This window comes from Chelonoidis abingdonii, chromosome 14 (genome assembly GCF_003597395.2).
Source record: "Chelonoidis abingdonii isolate Lonesome George chromosome 14, CheloAbing_2.0, whole genome shotgun sequence".
Lineage (NCBI taxonomy): Eukaryota > Metazoa > Chordata > Testudines > Testudinidae > Chelonoidis > Chelonoidis abingdonii.
This window is the reverse complement of record NC_133782.1, coordinates 23502350-23520499: the sequence shown is the minus strand read 5'-3', so window position 1 is coordinate 23520499 and position 18150 is coordinate 23502350. Positions and strand designations below refer to the sequence as shown.

At 42.9% G+C, this 18150-nt stretch overlaps 1 protein-coding gene across 2 annotated transcripts; it reads right to left on the bottom strand.

The window, feature by feature from the left end:
* Nucleotides 1-4924: 4924 nt before the first annotated feature.
* On the bottom strand, nucleotides 4925-14376 carry SLC32A1 (solute carrier family 32 member 1). Of its 2 annotated transcripts, none has more exons than XM_032774323.2 (3): nucleotides 14154-14376; nucleotides 8982-9754; nucleotides 4925-7055 (listed from the first exon to the last, which is right to left on the bottom strand). In XM_032774323.2, the coding sequence occupies exons 2-3, from the start codon at nucleotides 9357-9359 to the stop codon at nucleotides 5868-5870; spliced, it is 1566 nt and encodes a 521-aa protein (XP_032630214.1). In that variant the 5' UTR covers nucleotides 9360-9754; nucleotides 14154-14376; the 3' UTR covers nucleotides 4925-5867. The 2 variants fall into 2 exon arrangements, with proteins under 2 accessions (XP_032630214.1, XP_032630215.1); XM_032774324.2 differs by lacking the exon at nucleotides 14154-14376 and adding an exon at nucleotides 12430-12515.
* Between the last annotated feature and the right edge of the window lie 3774 nt (nucleotides 14377-18150).

Below are 18150 nucleotides of genomic sequence, written 5' to 3'. Positions count from 1 at the left end.
AGACAACTGGTCCAGAGTCAGTCCTGCAACAGCTTTGAGGAGAATCTGCCGTTATCCACAATGTGAGCATGAGGGCACAGCCAGGGCATGGCCCCTAATCCTTCACTACGCATGCACCGTCAGGAGAGAACCGCAGCATCATTCATTGGAACAAACCAAACATATGAGCGAGAGACAAAATAGACATGACAAACCAGACACAACATGCATCTGCTCCTGGGAAAATCCAAAGAGCTGTGCTGGGAATTATGGGAGAGAAGCAGCACCCCACAGGCCCTGCAACCGTTGTTGGGAGTACTTAGCATGTGGACGCACTGGTCTGTGTCCCCAAAGCAGGATGGCTATGTGAAGGCACTGCACGGCTGCAGCTCACATTGGCACACTCATACTGGGCAAGGTGCAGTTCTATACTGTAGACAAGGTGATGCTCTAGGCTGCACAATATAATTTAAAGCAATTCCTCAAGCAAATTCTGCTTAATCTCTTACAGGTTAAGTCAGGGCAACGCACAAGGCAAGTCCTGTGAACAAGGGACAGCTCTTGTGGGAGCACGTTTAAATCAACAACATACTTGGAGAAAACAGAAATCTGTTGGGGAAAAAATATGGGGAAGGGGGAAGGGAATTGGCATAGTCAGGGGCTTGTGTCATTTTCGTTTATAGTGACTTCCAGCGTCCTTTGCAAAGAAATGGCTGATGGTGCAGTTTTGATTGTGTCAAGGACTGGTTATGCTTTGTGAGCAATGCCAGCTGCTCATCAGATATTTCTCTACTACATCTCTTTTATTATGGATTTAACAACAAGGCAGTGGAGTAGTACTTATTTGGCTGGTTTTATATTGTATCTGCCCTTTTTCTCCTAATTATCATATAATTGGAATTCATATATTTCCAGGTCTTAGTATGACAGAAATAGAAGATATTCACAGAGTAAGAAAGACAAACAGATCCTTCCAGAAACTGACACACAATATGGACATGGGCAGACAGCCACATCTGCACACTCAAAAACAGAAGTAGATATATGTGCAGAGACATACAGCGGAGGACACATATACATCAAATACACAGATGAACATAAGAAAACAAAAGAGCTGACAGACAGGGTCAGACCAATGGTCCATTTTGCCCAGTATCCTGTCTCCAACAGTGGCCCATCCCAAAACTTCAGGGGGAGTGCGCAGAACAGGGCAATTATGGAGTGATCCACCCCGTCTTTCACTTCCAGTGGTTTCGGGTCACCCTGAAGATGACTTGCATCCCTGACCATCTTGGCTAATAGCCACTGAATGACCTTTCCTCCATGAACTTATCCAGTTCTTTTTTTAACCCAGTTGTATCTTTTGACAATCACACTATCCCATAGCAATGAGTTCCACAGGTTAGTTGTGCATTGTGTGAAAAAGTATGTTCTTGTGTTTGTATTAAACCTTCTGCCTATTGAGTTCATTCAATGTCCCCCAGTTTTTTATATTGTATGAAAGGACCAATAATACTCCTTTATTCACTTTTACCGCACCATTCATAATTGTGTAGACCTCTATCGCACACCCCCTTGTCATCTCTTTTCTAAGATAAAGAGCCCTAATGTTTTTTGTCTTTCCTCATTTGAAAGCCATTCCATAGCTATGATCATCTGTATTGCCCTTCTCTGAACCTTTTCCACTATACCCTTTTTGAGAGGGAGCAACCAGAACTGGAAGCTGTATTCAAGGTGTAGGTTCACCATGGATTTCTAGAGTGGCATTATGATATTTTCTTTCTTGTGTTCTATCCCTTTCCTAGTAGTTCCCAACATACGATTAGCCTTTTTGGCCATTTCTGTGCATTGAGGTAAAGGTTTCATAGAACTAGCTATGGTGACTCCAAGCTCTATTTCTTGGGTTGTAACAGCTAATTTAAATCCCATCATTGTATATGTATAGTTGGGATAATTTTTGCCAATGTCCATTACTTTGCACATCAATATTGCATTTCATCTGCCATTTTGTTGCCCACTCACCCAGTTTTGTGAGATCCCTCTGTAATGCTTCACAGTCTGCTTTGGATTCAACTATCTTGGATAATTTTGTACCATCTGCAAGCTTTGCCATTTCATTGTTCATCTCCTTTTCCAGATCATTAACGAAATATGGTGAACAGCACAGGTCCCAGTGCGGATCCTTGTGGACTCCGACTGTTCCCCTCTCTCCATTGTGAAAACTGACCATTTATTCCCACCCTTTGTTTTCTGTCTTTCAACCAGTTACTGATCCATGAGATGACCTTCCATCTTAGCCCATGGCTAGTTAGTACCCTTAAAAGCCTTGGGTGAGGGACCTTGTCAAAGGCTTTCTGAAAATCTAGGTACACTATATCCACTGACTCACCTTTATCCACATGCTTGTTGACTTCCTGAAAGAATTCTATGAGATTGGTGAGTTATGATTTCCTTTTACAAAAGCCCTGTTAACTCTTCCCCAACAAATTGTGTTGATCTATGAGTCTAAGTCTATTTTTAATATAGTTTCTACTACAGGAAGACACACACGCAAAACACAGAAAAAGGCACTAACACAAACACACCGAGGGAAGGAGTCATTCACTCACCCACCCTGAAGTTTTCACTCTCTCAACAGATACTAGAATTTTATTTTTTCCTTCTGGTTATTTTGCAAACCAAAACATGCTCCTAACAATAACCCTCTGGGTTTAATCTCTTTCAGAGATCTCGCAGTTTGGGATAAACTAAACTGATGTCCTGATCTCCCTGGGGTGATTTACATTCCCCCCTCTTTTTTCTGCTGCCTTCCTTCTTATAAGGAGTCTTGAGCCACACGTCCTGACACCTTCTGAAACTATTTGGCCAACCAGGTGGAGTTTATCTTTCGCTTGGTCTCCCTCTTACCGCATTGCAGAGCTAGTTGGGAACGAATTACTTTTGCAAGGAGCATTCAAACAACAACAAAACCAGCCTCTCTCTTCCAGGCAGCGAGCTAAATTAATTTTTTGCCGCCCACAAACACAAATTATTTTTCAGATGAGGAAATAGGATCTAAACCTGCGGAGATTATATCTTTTCCCTTTCCATTCAGATTCCTGTTTAACTGGCTGCTTTCAGATTATAGGAAGAACATTTTGAAAATGGAAACCGGGGATCTTCGGTTAACGATTCCTTTCCTCCTGGAGTAGTGACCTATGAAATTGACATCGAACGGGATTACATGTATTAAAATACTTCTAATCTATTGAAGATCAACGAACGCGATATACTTTTTATTTGTAATTAATGAAGATGTTTTGGGCACTTACACTAAATGTCTCCCTTAAATGTACGAATCTCAAGGGGAAGATGGCATAATTACACTAATCAGTCCCCATACTTTAGAATGTTAGGGTTTGGAAGTAAGCCTGTTTCGCGAATTTATTTGAATTCAAATAGTTACATATTTAGACCTTTAATTTCGTTACAAGCTTTTTCCTCCCTCCTCCCCTTGCTAGGACAAATGAACCAAGATGTCGCACAAACTGCGAATCTGTTAGAAAGAAATCAATAGGTGATTAACACTATTAATTATTTGTTCTGATGAGCAGAGTGACTTATTATGCCAGACGTTTAGAAGGTCCACCTGTTACTAATTTAATTAGGTGGTTAGGAATAATGTATGTCTATTATGTGATTGTTGGTGTAACTATTTTTATTGGCCATTTAAACTACAACCGTAACTTTATACAAAACACACGAAAGGGGTGTGATCTTCTTATAGTTAAAAAAAAAATGAAGGAGGGGGAATTAACTCCTCTCTCTCTCGTTGAAATCGGTGATTTCAACTAAAGGGTAAAAAGAGAAGAAAATATGCTTCGCCCTTCCCCCCACCCCCAAGATCCAAACTCTTCACAGGGTAGTTACAGCTGGGGAACGGTCGCGGTTGGCTCAGAGTGATTTTGTTAATGAAAGCTCTGGTGCATCTCTCTAAATTGTAGCTCTTTAGGGGCTTTTCTGTCTGCTCGGTAGCTACGGGTGAGCTGGAGGTCGTTATCTGCCAAGCAATAGCCAGTGCGTAGAATTAGTGGATTCGTGACATTAACCATTCTCAAGGTGGGGTCCCGGGCAATGTCCCCTGGGTAGAAGCTACCGGGTAGACTCAGGGTAATTATTTCACTAGTAGAAACGCTAGCAAGGGAGAGCTGCCCGAGCGCCGGTGTAAAACGAATCCTCTCCTAAAATAGCTTTGTTTCTGGGCTAGACTCGGATTGCAGCAGTACAATTACAGGAGCAGTGACACAGGCAGGAGTGTCGCCCTTGTCAAGTGCCAGCGACCCTGGCACTGTTGGGTACTTGCTGCAGCCCCGCCCGGCAGATGGGAATGAAAGGGCAAATCAGTAAGAATGCAGAGGCTTCGCTCTTGACTTCAGGCGCTGTAACCCACACTCCTTTAGTAGATTGGGGTGTCGCGTGAGTCCCCTTGTGTGGTCTGGGCTGGTGTTTTACTGGATTGCCCCCGTGGTAGTTGGGGCCATGGCCGCCTCTCCTCTTTGTGCCCAAAGCTGCAGAGCGTGGCGAGGTTTCCCAACCTCGCAGTCCATACTGCGAAGCTTTCTTCTCTCAGCCCTTAGCCTGCAGCCTTCCCTCGGGCAAACCTCCCATTCGCATGGGGCACGTCTATGGAAAGCGGTGGGCGCTTGGCGTGAGTGAGAGAAAAGGTCCTACGTGGTCACTGGTGCAGCTGTGAGAGAGTGGAGAGGGCTGGCCTTCTTTCCTTTATTTTTTCATTTCCTCCTCTGGCTTGCTTTCTCTTTCTTGTTTCAAAAGCTAAATAAAGGAGCATCTTCCCTTCAGCCACTCCTAACACTGCCCTGACACCTGCATATTCCTCCTCTATCGCTCATGATGTTGGTTAGACTCCTCCAACCTGCAGTCCGTATAACAAACCATGCCAGCCATAGTCGTTATGTTTTCTCTTTATTGTTTGAGATATTTATGTACCACATTATATGTTAAAGATAAATCTTCTGATATACATTTTTTTTAATCTTATTTACCACAATTACACCACAGGTACATTTGAAACAGCTGCACAGATCTGGTGGATTGCACAGAATGAGTTTTGTCTTGTTTTTGTAGCCTGAACGCTTTCAAATTCAACAACTTTCTGTTAAATTTAGAGGTCATGATTATTTAAAAAAAAAATGAGAACTGAACTCAAGGTCTGTGATTTCAGCTGGAGGCAAAAGATCTTGATCAAATGGGATTACTGAATATGAGTTAAAATGGAAGAATTCAGAATATGTATTTATTTTATTACTACAATGTAAACATTACATCTCACTGGGATGATTGGTCACCAGCTGTTACCATTTTAACTGTTTGGGTGTTCATACAATCTAGGTCTTGTCCACACTTCTGTAACCACCCTTCACAGGGTATAAAATAAGGGGACCTCCCTGCCCCCACTCACTACTCAATATCTATTTTTAATTTTACACAAAAACACCCAAATCCACTGGGTTGACAACTGTGTTTCAAATCTTGCAACTCTGACTTGCTTAATATTTGCAAGACTATTACCTTGAAAATTGTTTCTAGATTGGGCATTTTACAACCCTACAAGATATATTGAAAGAAAGTTCAGACCATTATTTAGAGGGTAGGAGGGTTGTCAAATATTTTCCTTCAAAAAATTTATAAATAAGAAAAAAATATATTGAAATCTTAGCTTATTAAAACAACTGCAGGGCAAAGACTTTATTTTATTTTTTAGGTTGTATGATTTACTTTGTTGGATGCACATAACTAAAATAATCTTTTCTTTAAAAGGATACATAATTATTTGGCTATGTGGATGTTCAGTGTAATTTTCTTTTAATGCAACCAGCTCTGGCCATTCTTTAGTCTTCTGTGTTGGAACCATAAGCCTCTATGAGGCCTTCTAAAGAATGGATGAATCCAGACACGCTGCATATACCACCTATAACGAAAATGGCGACATCAAAGAAAACATGGTGCCACATGAGCTTCCTCCACAAGAGCTTGAGGTGGAAGAGACTGGGGAGCAGGAAACAGAGGCCTGCACCTGTGAGGCTCCCTGTAAGACCCATCAGGAGGGCAAAATGAGGGACGTAGATAGCCATTAACAAGGTGAAAACTACCAGGGCACACCTGAGGGTTAGTCCCCAAGACTTGAGCCTCCCATCACCCCCATAACAGTTAGGAAAGACTGCCCTGTTTCCATCTTGGAAAAGGGACTTCTCCAGGACTTCCACAGCTGCAAAGAAGGGCAAGGGGTAGGAAAGCAAAGCTTTGGACACCAAGAAAAGGTTGACTACTGCCCTAATGGTGGATGGCAAGTTGTCTGTGATGACTTCTTTAGTCTCATCAGCCCAGGTCAGATAGGCTACCAAGGCAAAGAGTCCCTTGAGAATGCAAGCTGCTATGTGAGTCCAGTTCATCATGCAATGAAACTCCTTGGGGTGCTGCATGTTCCCCTCTAAGGAAGGCAGAAAAATCTGGGAGGTGTAGCTGAAGACTATGATGCCAATGGAGATAGGGAACTTCTTCACATCAATGTAAAACTTGACTTTGTCCCAAGCCCAGTCACGTGCTCTGGAGAGACAGTAGGCAATCACCAAAATGTTGATCACAAAGTGGGCTAAGGTGCAGAGCAAGCTGAACTTCGAGACAGCCTTGAGGTTCTTCAAGAAAGCACAAGGCAGGAGCACAGCTGTGGCAATGATAGACCAAGATTTCTGGGAGACAGGCAAGTTTGGGAAGCTGTTGTACATCAGGTTCCCACTGACCACCACATAGAGAATACAGGTCATGACCAGCTCAATGATCTGAGCCACATTCACAATCCTCCCGCCAAGCTTGGGAAACCTGGGAGCACAGCAAGCGTTAGCAATGTCGACATAGGAGTCTCTCACCCTGACTATCTCCCCATCTTCATTCTCTTCGTAAAGACAGGCAATAAGGATTTTCCCAGTGTAGCAGCAAACTACTGCAGCGAAAATAATTAAAAACAGTCCTAGATATCCACCGTGAAGGATAGCATAGGGCAGGCCAAGAACAAACATCCCCTAGAAAGAGACAAAATGGATACTGTAGTGTTCATTTTAGCAAGAGACCACACACACATACAGCAGCAAGATATCTCTCTCACACACACAAACACACACACACAGCGGTGCAATCAGATCACAAACCAACAGCAAGATTCTGCTTCATATAAGCAGGTATGAGAGGGAAATTAAAAATGAAATTGGACAAGGATTCCTGCTTCATTTGTCTGTCCAGAACTCTTTTTAAATGTCTAAATATTTCCTGAGCTGCTGAACTGACCTGAAGACAAGCATTTTAATATAAAATAAAACCACATTTGATCAGAATTTGTTAAAAATCTGTTTTCGGAATGAAAGGCAGAGAAGTTAGTCATTTCAGAATTGAAAAGGAATAGTCCTCACGATTTCATAAAACTTTCACTCTTGTATTACTATTGTATTGTTGTTGTTATTACTCTGCTATTTTAATACCCAACCTCTGAATATCTTCGATCAACCTTTTAATTCCCCACTCAAACATATAGGACACTGAGTCTGGTTTCGATCAAAACGGAGACCCCATTTTAAGGGGCAACTCTGGGAAAAGGTTTGGAAATATTCATGCAGCCAGATTAAAAATCATTGGGCTGCGTTGCCACTTACAACACACGGCTCTCCAGGATGCAGTTGCTTTTGACATACTGAGGATGCCTCTGCATTTGAGAGCGCGAGTTGCTTGCGGGATCTGTCCGCATTACTGAGATTCGGAGGGTGACACCTTTAAAAGTCTCTAGCTGCTCTCCACAAAGGACTCGCTTTCCGTTTGAAATTGCCTAGAACCCTGTAAGGAAATACACTTCACATACATAATCATTCTGGAGCTAGAAAGTTGGGGCGGGGGGAGGTTACTAGAACAGGCAAACCCATCACTGCTGTTCTCTCGTGTGCATGGGGCCCAGAGGGAAAGGTCCAGTGGGTAGAGCAGTCATTTAGGAACGTTATCAGTACAAATGAATTAACAGACGGAAGCTTTTTAAGAAGAGATGAGAGACTCGTAAAACTGCTCGGGTTTAATTTGCGACTGGTAATAATTTCGCGGTGAAATTGGTAATATTCACATATCCAGTCAGCCAGAGGAGGAGGCTGGGAATAGGGGGGGAGGCACTAAATCCCCTCAAACCCCAAATGAAAATCAGTCACAAACACGCATCTCACGTTTACAGCAGCGAATACCAGGACTTTGGGAGAAAACAGATTCAATGGGAACACACCGTTCTCAGGTGTATTCATTTGCTTGCACAGTGTTCAGGTGAGACACTTTAACGCTCAGTGGACATGCCATTCTGGTGGTTCAAGTGATTTCTGTTTACAACAGGAGAGAGTTGGTAAAAGCCACGCGCTCCTTCTCATTTTTAAACTTTACTGGGCGACTTGTCATGCTGTGGAGAAGGGATGACCGCTTTTTTTCCTTTTAGTAATTTACCCCGAGCCCAAACTGAATTGACTCCACCAGACCATAAAGGCAAGCAGAGGGGAGTGGACTGCATTCCAAATGGACACCCTCTGTTGGCCTGATCTCTCTGGCTACAGACCCATCCCACAAGGGTTTTACGCCATCAAAATATAATTCCCGAGAGGAAAAAAAAGCATGCAATTGGGGATGGGAGGGGGCTGACATATTTGTGTAACAAGCACGATCTGAAACGATGTTGTGAGTTTGTGTGAATATGTAAACACCCGCACTTCACACCGCTGCTTACACACACAGACCCGCAATGCATGTGCATGCCATTTCTGCCTGGTATGTTTCAAGGTTCTGCGTCAGACTGAAGGAGAACACACACACACACGTTATTATTATGACCCTTGTTCCCTATACATGCCTGCACAGGTAACCTGCAGCACTGGGGGGCGTGCCGCTGGGGGTGTACGGTGAGATGCCCCCCCCCACCTCCCTCCCGTTACCTGGATTGCGTTGGTGACATTCCACCCAGCTTCCCAGGCGGTGATTTTGGGCTTGCCTTGGCCGGAGAGCTCCGAGCATATGCCCTCGTCCTTGGAGGCTGACGGGGGCAGGGGACCCGTGCCATCCCTTTGGTAATGGATATCCCCTTCTAGGGGTGGCTCGGCTCCTTCTTCGCTGGCGTCCGACTTTAAGATGTCCATCTGAAGCCCTTGCCTGTGCTCCATGTCCAGGTCATCGCAATGCACAAAGCCCACCGCTTCTTCATCGGTAGCCGCCTGGAAGCCCATCCTCGCAAACATGCCGCTCACTTTGGCCTGGGACTTGTTGGAAACCGAGGTGGCGACGTTGGAAAGCTTGCTCCGAATCAGAGTGGCCATGTTGCCTCTCTTGCTTGGGATCTTCTGGCTACCAAGAAGCCGGCGATCCTCGGCACCAGGCGACAAAGTTCTGCTGCTGCGGGGCTGGCAAAGCCGCTATCTCCACTTCCTACAGCAATTGGACCTTCTCCCCTTCAGTGTCCCCTGGAGCATGACCCCGCTCGGTTTGAGTTCCTTGGCACCTCCCGATCAACACCTCACCCTCTTCCTTGTGCATATAGGCTGGGGAGTGAAGTGGGGTCCCGGGGAGGGGGGGTCTCTGCAGTGCTGAGAAGGGGGGGTCGGCGGTCTGGTACCCAGCCTGTGCTCCAGAATGTCTCTGCCCCCTCTCTGAGCAGCAGAGACGCGGGTTGGTTGTCTCCAGCCTCAATGATGCCCGTGCAATGCAGAGGAGCCTAAGGGAGAAAGGCAGGAGAACGTGGGATGATCACCAGATTGCCAACGCAAGCCTTTTGCTGTGCACACCACGTCTCCATCCCAATGCGCCCATCTATCAGAAGGAAGGGGAGAGGATTGCTGCATTTCTGAGGGAGGTACCACAGTCCTCATCAAAGCCCTTCCCCCCCTTTACACAGCAACACCCACACCTTCTAGGCTCTGCCATCCACACTGCAGAGGGAGAGAGGGAATTGGCGGTGGAGGGAGATGGGGGTAGTTCCCCCTCCCTGATTTATATGCGTATCTATATTTATATCTCTATCTTCCCAAAGGAGCCGCCCAGCACTGATTTGGGAGCCGATTTTAGCTGGCAAGACAGGGGCCCAAAGAAAACACCCAATGGAGGCTGGGAGCTTACGCTTCCATCGTTTGGTCTCTCGAACGATTCCTACGTGTAATTAATGTTGCTAGAAATCCGCGGATCATTTTTTGTTTGCCAAAATACAGTGTAATGCACTAAAGCCAGATTTAAACGGCTATATACCTTCTTTCTATAATGTATAGCTAGATACAGATTCCTTGTTACTGTGCGCATATCATGCCTTTCTATGTACCCACACAGATGCCTTCTTATTGCCCATATCGTTTATATCTACAGTTTAAATATAGATTTCTCATTATACCTATATTCTGTATCTACATCCAGATACAGATTCCTCCCTATTCTTCATCTATTAAATATCTAGATACAGGTCGTCGTTATAGGTATATTCCATATTTATATAGATGCAGATTCCTCTCTCTTGCCCATATATTTAAAATCCTGATTCAGATACAGATTCGACTTTTGTATACATAAATTCGATAGCTGTATGTAGATACAGATTTCTCCTTATTATCCATGTTCTACAACTACAGATGCCACATTTAGATATCACCTTATTACATACAGATATATCATATTATTTACTTTTGCTTTCAAATGCTTATATTTATTTTTAATGCAACAGCCTTAAAATTATTCATTTTGATTTAGCATATTTCCCTGGACAAGAGATTACGCGGCATGGTGAAGAACTGAATACTCAGTCACTTTGTTATTCCATTTGGGGGAAATCTAGAAGGAAATCTATACCATTGTAAGGGAATGCGTAGTTTTAGAGCAGTGTTGTTTAGAGGATGCCATCTTCCCTGCCTTCAGAATACCTGGATAGGGTTTTTTATTTTAATTTTATTTTATTAAGATGTTAAATGCGAGCTGTAAAAATCTACTTATTGTTTACTGCTTTCACAAGACACGTATATTTGATTTCTCTTCAAAAATTCTTTTTATTTGCCAAACTCATTTTGTATTAAAGATAAGCAGAATTGTCGACACTACCGATTATTTTCCTAAGTATTACAAGATAGGTGACTAATACAAATCTGATTGAACTGAGAAAAGGAATTGGATGTGAAATTAAGATGAAAACGACTAGAGCCTGGAGAAATACATCCACCATTTCTCGTGAGATGCCTTTAACCAGTTAAAACAGAGATTTAATAGGCTAAAGTATATCTGAATTGAACCAATTAGAATTGACACTAGTTAGAGCTTTACCAAAATAAGAAAAAACTAGCTCTTCTATTATGGTTGTTATGTACACTGACAATTGTATCCTAATTCCTTTCTGTAATGTTCCTTCCTGGGATCTTCCATGCGAACCTGGGTGCGAAAGGTCAAAGGGAACCCAAACAATGATGCTTATTTACAGCAAACGGTTCTCTGCAAAAGAAGGAAGGCCGCGAGATGCATTAGCAAACCAGGGCTCATCTCTGCCTTTGCTTTGGAGAAGGAATTATTACATATCATTGCACAAATAGGTCGAGAAAGAGGAGCGCTACCCATTTTTGATCCATATTTAGAAACATCCAGCATGCATCGGGAGCCACGGAACCAGCAAATCGCAACTAGAATTTAACTTCCATTTTTAAAAATCCCCCTAAGAAAAATTTCTGATCACAAATTTAGGTGTGTATTTTTAATCGATGAATGACTATGCCCTTCCTCCTCCCTCACATTACCACTGAACGGAAAATGATTTTTCTTTTAATTCAACGAGATTTTACTATGTTCTAACATACGATGGAATTTGTTGTCGAAAATGGGGTGGGAAAGGTATGTCTGGAGTTGTGCGATTCATCCAGACCATATTTCTTAAGCTCAGCCCTGAGTTCTCTGATTCCCAACACATCATAGATCAAAGGGTACCAACTGGCTTCAGAGGACTTTAACTTGTGAAACTGACTTGAGCTGTAGTAAAGCACTGAGAATTTTCCACAAAAACCACAGAACGAAACACCTGATAATCCAAAAATATATTGTCTTTTGCTGGACTGTAAGCTCCACTGCAATTTTTCCATCAGTCGGGTAGCAAAGGACCGGAAGAAACGATTAATTATACAGTAATTTGATGTTTTTTTCTCACGACACTTAAAATATCCTTTTCCTTTCTTCCAGTTTATGATTGTTCATTAGCATAAACCAAAGGAAGAATTCTAATCGTGTTTTTAAATCAAATATATCGATCTATCTCGAAGAGTTATTCATTAATTATAAATTTACAAAATTTAGAGAGCCTTAAACCAGCGATCCTATTTATTCTCTATTGAAAACAAACATCTGTGAAGAATGTAGATATTTGAAACTAACCTCCGTCTTCCCTCTTCGTTTCTCTGGTCCTTTTGGCAAGCTGCCTCCTGGTGCTAACAAGATCTTTCTGTGAACGCCCCATTAGTGGACTTTAACTATTTCGTCAAACGGGGGAAGCCTCATTTTTGCCATTAAGAGCTTTTAGTTGTATGATGTCAGTCGCACCTCCCTCACCGGAAAGCCACCAGACAAATAAACCCTTGTCCATCTCCCATCCTATCTGCACCAATCCTAGGGCAACCCTGACAGAGGGAGGCAAAGAAACAAACTCAACCCGGGAGGCAGCTAAATGTAGACTCGAACAAACAGGGGGGCAGTGTACAAGGGGTTTTCCCCTCGCCGATTAATTTCTCTAGTTCTGTGTTTGAACCAGATTCGCACACTGGCAATCAAAGCAGGATTGTGGGGAGTTGTGGGACCAAAGCAATCACGCGTGTTTGAAGCTACTGGGAAGGTAAGAGCAGGGCGCTAAGTACCAGGGAGCCCGGGGCTATGGCTCAGGGCTAGTTACTGAGTCCAGCAAGCCAGGCTCGATGCCAGAACACCATAGCAGGCAGCAGACACTGCTCGCTGGTCCCTAGCGCTGCACACGCCTTGCCTCCGTCTCAGAGTCCGTCACTTCTCTCTCCTCTTGCGGGGCATTAAGGACGCAGGGTGAATTTCTGACTCCTGTGATGTCAATGGCAAACCTCTCATGGACTTCACTGGGGACAAGCTATATCCCACTGTCTTCCTATTACATAGCATCATCATGCAACTTAATATACAGATCAACAGACGCATCTCTCTACATATACTAGGGAGCCAGGAGTTTGGGTAATAACGAGCTCGTTTGGACACCCAGACAAGTCTCTTTTTCCCTGGTACGGAACAATACAAGCACCTTTCTCTCCTTCGCAGCCGGGTTTTGTTCCACTAACAGTCCCGGTCCTGTTCCCTGTGGCATCGGCTCCAAAGAAGGGTTTGTCCGGATAACTAACTCGCGCCTCTGTGCAGCTCTGCATTGTTACCAGGGAACAGAAACCAGAGTAACAGCAGCATCCGAACTAAGCCCCCATTCCATTCACACCGGACTGCTGCGGAGTCCTAAGTGCTAGAACTCCTCGTAAAACGCCCATTTGTATAAATCGCTCACTGACACAATGCGGGGTGAAGCTAAGAAATGACGATACACAACACGTCACCCCTATAAATTACATCTTTAAATGTAATCTGGATTTCATATACTGAGTTTAATTTAAAAAAAAACTAAATTTAAAGTCAATCACCAGCTAAATGCATTTATTTTTACACACGTATCTATCCCTGTTAAACGGAACTTTGCTTCACTACATTTAAATTCTACAGCAAAGGAAAACAAAAATCTTAATAGGCAGTTTGCCTTTGAATAAAACTGAAAAACAAGCAATAAACTAACAGCCAAGCAATACGTCCCCAGAAGGGAAAAAAAAACCAATTTACATCAACCCACAATGAAAATGACTCTTCCTCCTCCTCCCACCCCCACCCGCCTACCTGAGAATTCTTTCTCAAGAAAGAAACTTCCTCCTAGCTAGTTTCTGTGTATTTCCCAGCAGCTTCCTTGAATGGATTTCTGTAAAACCTACCCTAAACTTTTGCCATGGTCTAAAGAATGAATTCAAGATATGACTGGACAGACAGACAGAAAGAAAGAAAGAAAGAAAGAAAGAAAGAAAGCTGCAGAGAAGAGTTTTGGCGCTTACCTATGCTTCTCTCTTCATCTTCGCCGGCAGTGCATTATTCCATTAGAAAGTGGGGAATGGGTGAGGACCAGGGACAGCAGAGACAGAGAGAGAGAACTACGTCTACGTCATTCATGCTTCCCCCCCAACTAATAATTATCCCCAAGCAGGATTTTACATCTAAACATTGCCCAAAGGTTAGCAGGTCTTCGGGGTGCATTTGATCTGCAAATAATTTCCGAACGGAGCTAAAGCAGAGCAAATAACAATTCCTAAGCCCCGGCTTCACAAAGACGGAAGGGTTTCCATTGATTTTTACACTTTGCTTGTCTATATAAAAACAAAGACCTGGGTGCTTTCTGGAGCCTCAGTCACACCAGGCGCTGTCTGGAATGATCTTCCTTCCCACTCCTTGTATTAAACAAAGCGCATCTCCTTTCCAGACTCAGGACAGTGGAGTATCTGTTCCTAAAGAGAAGGCTAACTGATGCTGACCAGCTTGTCTGCTTTGACGGTAAGTTCTCGCTGAGCCTTGCCATTGTGCCAGGAAATCTAATGGGAATGGAACTGCCTTGCAAAGCCTTCCATGGGTTAAATACACTCGCCCTTATCTACACAGCCCAGGCGCGGTGCGATTTGCAGTTGCGGTTCCTGATTTAATAACCTGGAGGGAAAGGCTATTCATGACTAAAAATCCTTGGGCAATGGGGGGCAGAGGAGCCCACACAAAGCACGATTCCTCCCACAGTTGCTCTACGCACCGACTCTTCTAATGTGAACTGCAGATGGGCATAGCTAGGCACAATCGCCTTGCAAATGGGCTCTCAGCCTAGAAGCAGTTCTTGTTTTCAGGAAGGGAAACTGGGAAACTATACGGCTCAGTGCAAAGTTCTACAGTTCTGTGTTGCAATTTTTTTAAAGAGGTGTCTACCAGAGGAGAGGTTGAGCAAGTCCTTTGCTCTCTGCCTCAGTTTACCCCTCTGCCAAATGGGTATTATAATGGTATTTACCAAACCCAACAGGGTCCTGTGAGTCTGAACTAAAGGCTGCAAAGCGCTTGGAGATCCTGAGCTGAAAGATTCCATGTTCAGGGTGTGATCATGCATCTAACCTGCTCCCAGTGCAACATACAAGAAATTTAGGTCTGCAGAAAATTAGACCTCACACCACACTGGCTCTGGTTATTTGTGTTCCATTTAGGAGCTAATCCTACAGTAATTTCTCCAGTCAAATAAATATACTGAGAAGTCAATTTCGAATTCCTTGCACATCCCAAACTGCAATTGATTTGAAGGAAGAGTTGGGTGAACCACCACTGCAAGATCACAAGGTGTGGACAAGTTTTCACTTGAAAATGACGAGTTTTGCCTTGGTTTCATTTTAGCTGGTTGGCTTACTGGACGGGTAAGAGACCCCATGTGACCAGAGAGAATTGTGGGTACTTGAAGGTGCGATTGTTTGCATTTGTGTATAGTTAAAAAGCAACTACCCTGTAAAATGTGTACTTACTCTGTACTTACATCTAGGTATGTATGTTTTGAAGTTAAGTGACTAAGGTGCATACAGCAATTGCCACAAAAAGTCAACATTTGCCATACAATTACCACAGATATCTCCTAATTCTTAGTCTAGGGCAAAATTGTGATATCTTGGATAGTATTCTGAAGTGACTGTTAGCGGGCTGATTTTAAGGGCCACTATTGAAATCAATAAGAGTGTGTGTGTATGTGTGTGTGTGTATTAGACCACAGAGGTCAGAAATGCCAAAGATTTACCAACCCATTGATAAAACCTGTAAGGTATCTAGCTATCCCTCTGGTATTGTAAACATGCACCTTCTTGTTCTAAGCTTTCAGACACAAGTGGCTGTACAGTACAGAAATTCATTCCAGTTCTTTCTTCCCTCTCCAGCCCCCTTCCCCCACCTCCTCAGAAGCCTTGGAGGTGAATTCTGACAGGATAATAAAGAGTTGCAGAATACACTATAAAAAGGCAATTAGGTAAACTGCTGGATTGGGACAAGCCTTTGTGACCTGGTTAATAGCTCTGAACAGAGCTGGGAATTTCAAGAGGGTAGAGAAGGAAAAAGACGCTGATATATCAGTGCGCTTTGGGCTGGGGGAAGAGATTCAGCAACAGTCACCTAACTATATCTGCATAATTTTTGTAGAAGATGTATTGATAGTCTGCTTATTAGGAGAAAGTAGCCCTGTGAAATTCTACCGTTATGTCCCTTCACTAGAGTCAGTCTCTTGTTTGAACTCTGCTATAAAAGTTTATGGTGGCACCGGAGGTCAGCTGTTTTTGTATTATATGTTCTTTTTTATTAGCATCCCAGGTTATGGGATAAAAAGTTAGTGAAAGAACTGAGGGTTTCCCTCGGGAACACACTACCTCTGAGTCTCGCCAAAAGAAGTTGGTACCATTGCCCATCATCTAGTACCATAAAGCACAGAAATGTGGAATAACTACTAATGAGATAAACTCAAGCTTCTGTTATTATGAATGAATCTTCATCAGCATAATATTAGCATGGAACAATGCAAGTGTTTGCTACAGTAGAACCAGACTGAGTGGCTAGATCCTCACCAGCAGGACCAAATCCATCATCTTATGATTTTCCAGAAACAAGAAAGAGACACTTGCAGCCAGAATCACCATTACTTTAGGTTAAGACACTAGCATAACAAGAAAAAAACAAAAAGCAAAAGCTCCATGAGAAAGAGCACATCATATGAGTCTTCTTCTTTTAACAATCTGCACAGAACATAACGGGGGGCATACTGATACATACCAATGGTCCCTGTAGACCAATATCCTTTCCTCAGACAGTGACCAGTACCAGATGCTTCAGAGGTAATGAACAGAGAAAGGCAGTTATCAGGTGATCCATCCCATGTCATCCAGTCCCAACTTCAGGCAGTCAGAGATTTAGGGACATTCAGAGCATGGGGGTGCATCCCTGACTATCTTGGCTAATAGCCAACTGAACACAAAATGACTGCCTGACTCTGTAAACAGCAGAATTCTTAAGATTTAAAAGGTGCAGTACAGAAGCATAACTAAAGGCATCACAGTTTTAAATCAGTATCTCTCAGGATTTAGCCTAGTAGGAATTTTGCCTGTGTAAGGACTGAGTAAAAACTGAGTAACATCTTCCAGATTTGACCTACATTTTTTTTTATACTTTTCAGTGTTTCTTCTCTGACATGAACAAAACTTCCCATGAATCTCTGTGATCTTCATATGCCACGCAAACAAATCATTATGAACAACAAAATAAAAATCTTCCAAAAATGAGAATAAGACTAAAAAAATGCCCTAGGAGATATTTCTCTTAAGTAGGAATTAAATTTAACTGTGACCTTGGCTTTCCTGTTGAAATGAAAAGAAGGTGATCGTTGTTGATGTTTATGAGATCAGATTCCCAAGCTCACTGTGAACATGGCATTTCTCCCATGGGTTGGATTCACGTTAATAGGGTTTTCATTGACGACATATATAAAGCTTCATCACTGTCAAATTAAATGAGCATTTAAATAAAATATTCATATTTATGCCATGAGTAGTACACAGTATATTTCCTAGGACACAATTATAGTATCATTTTGAGAGTCAAGGAAAAGCATAGCATATGTATGCTTGGTAATATTTAAACCCTTCAAAATTCAAATTAAAAACTCAATGTTCTTTGCTTTCTGTTAGGATTCTATAATCTCATCAATATATTCCAGTCAGTTATCAAGACCATCAAAACAATGATGAGGTCTGTTTCTCCTGCACAAAACTGAATTGATGACAAAATTCTGGTCCTATTTGTAAATAGCTGCAGAAAATTGAGCATCAATATTTCACTGTATTCTGGACAGCAATCACCCAACACACAGCATCCTTGAACCCCTCTATCCCAGGCAGGTTGTTCCTGGACAGAGTAGGAATAATCTATACTGGGTGTAAAGTGTCTGTGTGTGCTTAGTTGCTGTTGCTAGGTCAAGAGCAAATGCTCACACAAATGTGC

Bases quoted from the DNA above. Each gene is read 5' to 3' on its own strand.
- SLC32A1 (XM_032774323.2), bottom strand. From the start codon at position 9,359: ATGGCCACTCTGATTCGGAGCAAGCTTTCCAACGTCGCCACCTCGGTT. The intron at 7,056-8,981 runs GTAACGGGAGGG...GTCTCTTTCTAG, and splicing joins ATGTCACCAACGCAATCCAG to GGGATGTTTGTTCTTGGCCT.